The following is a 5,194-nucleotide window of genomic DNA, read 5'->3' on the forward strand; positions in this document are numbered from 1 at the left end:
AAAAAAGGATAAACATTTAATAGACGCGGAATCAAAACATGAAACATTATTTGAAGATAAAGTGATACCGGAAGAGGACAGAGTATTATGGAATCATATAAACGAACAATATCATGATAATTTATGGAATCGAATTTCAAGGTATCGGGACGAAATGAGACAGCTCCACATGCCAGACAACTACAAGCTCACTAGAAAAGATAGTGACCCCTCATTACACTCAACATTCAAAGGACATACAGATTCAATAACTTCTCTTGATTTTAGCCCAGAGGGTTCTAGGTTGGCATCTGTTTCTTATGATTCTAGTTTGTTTTTATGGAAAATCCAAGGAAATTTCTTTCCCCTTAAATATGTTCATCACGAACTTGGAGGAGTTTTTGTGTAAAATTTGCTCCAAAGATTTTTACAGGTGCATTCACTCATTTGATTGCCACAGGAGGTAATGATAGAACTGTTCGATTGATGCATTTAGGAATAGGAGATGATACGGCTGAGGTAGCTTTGCAACGACCTCATCACTCGGTGTTAATCAAAGCACATGAAGGCCCTGTTAACGATATTGCGTTTGACCACACAAGTCAATTTTTACTGAGCTGCTCTTCAGACAACACAGCCAAGGTATGTCTTTCAAATTGGAAAGGAATGGAAAATTAACATTTTGGGAAAGCTTTGGTCTTTGCAATATCAACAATTTGTGGGATGTTTTTTGGGCCATACCCAAGCCCCACTGAGCTGTGACATTTCATACGACGGAAGAGTCGTGGCGACAGGAGGTAAAGATAAGATCATCAAACTGTTTGACAGTAGCAGCGCCAAGTGTATTGTTGACTTGAAGCATCATACAGACTTTGTAAATAAGGTTCGATTTTCACCTGATGGAACGTGTTTAGCAAGTTGTTCAAAAGATCATACTATTCGAATTTTTGATTTGAGATACTCTGGACGACCCTTGCAGAACTACGATGGTCATCATTTTCCTGTCTCTTCCATTGACTTCCACAAGTCAGGAAATTACCTTATAAGCACAGGTGAAGACAATACTGTTAAAATTTGGAATCTGATGCATGCTCAGCTCATGTACACAATATCAGGTCATGTTGGTTCAACGACATGTGCCAGATTTTCAAAAGACGGATCATTCTTTGCAACCGGAGGAACAGATAGCAACGTTCTATTATGGAACAGCAACTTTGCTTCCAGACATGCAGAACTCAGCGAGACTGCAAACAATCCTCATATTGGAAGTCGAGTGGACAATGAATAGAGAATATATCCCAAATCGATAAAAACAAAAATCCAATTCGTCGAATCGAAAGTTCCTGGTTGAATTAACAATAAAATAGACATGCGACATTTTTCCCAAACGGTTTTGATATTTGCTGTTGTTGTCTTGTGCTGTGTAGAAATCATTTGTGCCAATAGTGAAACCCTTCAGAATGATGATCACGTAAGCACCATCGCTTCAGCATCACTCACTGATTACGAAAGGCTTGCAGCCAATGATTTCAAAGATTTACTCCTTGCTGACGCTTCCAAACGATACACTTTGGACACTTTTGAAAGTGGTGTGTGGAGGATTGGAGACATCCAGTACTTTGATGACAAATGTAATGCCATGAGGTTCCCATTTGCACAGCTCACAAGTAATGGAGACAGCATCATCATCAGCAATCCTCTTCATTCAGAAGAGGATTGCTGATGCTTTCACACTCAAATCATTTATCAAAAGACCTATGAGCTCTGTACAATGCCGTGTTGTCAACGAACGGAAAAATTGATGCTGTTGTTTGTGCAAATATTATATTGAAAGATGGCAGTGCCGAAATTGCATTCAACTTTGACTTTCTCACATGTGGATTGAATGATAACAATCTTGAGACATTTACTCCTTCTTGTAAATTAGATTCTCAAAACAAGATACAAGACATGGTGGTCGTGTATGAAAATCCCGGAACTGTTGCTTCAGCTGTCATTGGTGTGATTGTCACTCTCTGCGTTTTGTTCTTCCTTTGTGTTGTCTGCTGCATTGGTTTGAGTGTCTTTTGTTGTTGCTGTAGAAATAAGCAAGGAAGCACACTTCGACAAGAGTCCTATGGCCAACTCTAGAATCGAATTTTGTGACTAGAACATATTTCATTGTTCTCTTTCAATCTCATTCACACTTTTGTGTCAAACAAGATGAAACACTCTTGCATCGTCATCTTTAAAACCAATGCCATTCACTCGTAAAAATAAAAACGTTCATCCTTATATTTCCATAGTGCTTATTTCGTTTCAACCACAACCACAACACAACAACCATTCCATATTCCATTCACCACAAAAGCGTACCATCCAAAGAAAGCGATGACCATTCTTTGCCGAACGCTTTCGTTTTTGCAATTTCATTCAAAAATAAATCTCTTGAAAAACCGAGTTCGTTCGTGTTGCGTACGAGAGAGAGAGATCTCACAGCCAATCATCAACCGAAGCTGTACACGTCGTCGCTCTTCTGAATCCAACCTCACTCTCTACAAGTTCTTCAAAGCGAACCACGAGTTCTCTTGAGCAGAAGTTGTTGTGGATCAATCCGGATCGAGTTTGAATTTGGTCTACATTTGGAGTTGTCTTGATGCTCAATAATAGTATTGTTGGAAGCCTTTTTTATTATTCAATCGTTATCTGCAAGATCTTGTTGAATTTATAATTTTCATCATCATCACCGGTACCATCATCACAAGCCAATATACTATTCATTCCGACAATAACCTTCATCCCTACAGTAATTAATTACAGTAGAATAATATTATCCTTGTTGAATTTATAATTTTCATCAAAAGCGCTCAGAACTGAAAATTGGTTTAAAGTGACCGACAACAACTAACTGATTGCCCGCACACAAATCTCACAACGGACGATCATAGGCTAAAATTGTTCACCTTCCATCACAACAACACTTGCCATCTCTGCATTGCAGCAACCAACAGGCAGCAACACCATTTGCATCCTCTCATGTTGCCTTCTCTCTCTTCATTGGCCTCAGTAACCAACAATAACACTCAACAAGTACTGTCAACTTCAACAGCCATGAGCTCGCGTCCACCCTCTAACACTAATCGCAAAAAGGATCTTGTCAAAAGGAACTTGATGTCGACCAATTACTTCAGCCCTCACAAACATCGTCCAAATTTGCTACGATATTCGATTTGAACTCTCCTCTCACCAACTCATTGTCAAGAGGAATTATTGAGACTTCGCCAAGTGCTGCTGGAACACCATTGAGCATGGATCCTCACCGTTTCCATGAAGCCTCTCCACTGCAACATTCTCCATCCACGACTTTGGCGCCTTATATTTCTGATTTTTCTCAAGCTCAACAAGCTCATAATTCAAGCAGTCATCTTAATACCAGTAGCAGTATCAACAGTATTTTAGGTGGAGGTCGTTCTCCATCAGGAGGTCGTTCTCCATCAGGTATTCCTCTTTCTTCTTCCATTCGATATGTCTCTGCAACAACAGGTGGAACATTAACGGGAGCATCTACCAACAGTACAAATGGAGCTTGCTCAATTCTTTTACAAGGAAACAACAGCGGAAATGTTTCAAAGACATCTTCAATGCAATTTCCTCCGTTAACATCAGCTAGTGACATTCATATGCCATTTAATCTTCCAACTCCAACATTCTTGAGCACTCCTAATACACTCTTTTCAAACTCGTCATCATTTACTGGCTCAGTATCTGGCTCAAATGTCGATAATGGAGTGTCAAATGAGCCTCTTCCTTCAATTGTCACTGCTGAGGACTCAATACCATACCGCAACCAACCACCTCCTCCAGTGCAACCTCCTCTCAATTCAACGTTCGCAACTGATCAACACCATCCTCCTTTTGACCACCAAACATCACATCCTCAACCTCAACAAACTCTACCACCTCTTCAGCAACAAGGTTCTGTGTACACCAAATCACCCTCAATTCCTTCGTCTTCTTCACTGCATGTCATTAAACCTTTGAATTCACCTGCATCCTCATATCATAGTCAAAGCAACGATTCTGGAAACAATGTCAATGAAGCAAAAGAAAAACCACGTATTGTTACTATACCTGACACTTCTTCAGCAACAGGATCCTTAACAATAGACACTGACGGATTGTTAATGATAGAAGAAGGCTTCGATTTACCTCCACCAAATCCACAACCAGGAGGAAAACAAAATAAGAAACCCCTTCCAAGACATATCATCAGTATTAGAACATCTGGTATTCCTAGATATCAATTTTACTCGATGAAGGTTTCTCTATTAGGTTATAAAACTAAGCAAAAGGAAGTACTTAAAGATATTGTCGAACCTGTACTATTATCAAAGAGCAAGGTAAATTTGAGAGGAGACTCAAAGCGTGTTGACCTTCATTTCGACAATATAATTATTGATGAGGCTTCTCATATGAACGGCAGAAAGTTCTTCCTTAGATTTACACTACTTTCTCCTGACAAGTTACCTGTATCTTATGTGGATTCTTCATATTTTGAAACAATCACTGATCGAGGAAACCAAAAGCGTCAACAAAAGATTGATCATAGCCGAAGCAAGATTTCAAAAGTATTGAAGGTCAGCCCAAGGTATAGCATTGTTCAAGGTGGGCAATTGGTAAAGGTATTAATCAATCAGCAAATTGTAGCTCCTAACAATGTCTATGTGTACTTTGGAGATAAGCGAGCTCGATGTGTCTATGTTTCTCCAAACAAGGATAACACTATTGTTTGTGAAACACCTGATGGAAATGCGGATGAAGAAGTTGAGGTAAAAGTTTCTTTGGATAAGGGAAAACTTTTATGGCTACTGACGCTACACTGAGATATGTGCCATTTACTTCCTTAAACGTAAATGGAGACACAAATGGTCGAGTATCGCCAGCTTCCATGCCCTTTCTCGTTAACAGAGAGGAAATACGACTAAAATCTACCTATCCTGCCCCAAGCATTCAACACGATGAAGAGCACGACGACAATGACAACAGCCAAGAATACGAGGAAAATTATGAAGATGGCAACAGTCAATCCCAACATCAAATTCCGACTCAAACCTTCGTTTACAATCAAACACAACCCTTACAAAGCAACATTATCTCCACTTTGAATCAGTCTCAAAATCATCATGGATTTTCTAACTTTAACGTACAACACAACAGCCCTCAAATGAATGTCTCG

General features: G+C 39.5%; 2 protein-coding genes across 2 annotated transcripts; both read left to right on the forward strand.

The window, feature by feature from the left end:
- Positions 1-465: 465 nt before the first annotated feature.
- On the forward strand, positions 466-1,267 carry FDP41_012628 (uncharacterized protein; the record flags this gene model as incomplete). Its single annotated transcript, XM_044703168.1, has 2 exons — positions 466-621; positions 671-1,267. 2 exons carry the CDS (start codon positions 466-468, stop codon positions 1,265-1,267), a joined length of 753 nt encoding a protein of 250 aa, XP_044566081.1.
- A 1,999-nt stretch (positions 1,268-3,266) lies between these two features.
- On the forward strand, positions 3,267-4,841 carry FDP41_012629 (uncharacterized protein; the record flags this gene model as incomplete). Its single annotated transcript, XM_044703169.1, has 1 exon — positions 3,267-4,841. One exon carries the CDS (start codon positions 3,267-3,269, stop codon positions 4,839-4,841), a length of 1,575 nt encoding a protein of 524 aa, XP_044566082.1.
- Between the last annotated feature and the right edge of the window lie 353 nt (positions 4,842-5,194).

Source organism: Naegleria fowleri, assembly GCF_008403515.1.
Source record: "Naegleria fowleri strain ATCC 30894 chromosome Unknown tig15, whole genome shotgun sequence".
Taxonomy (NCBI): Eukaryota; Heterolobosea; class Eutetramitea; order Acrasida; family Naegleriidae; genus Naegleria; species Naegleria fowleri.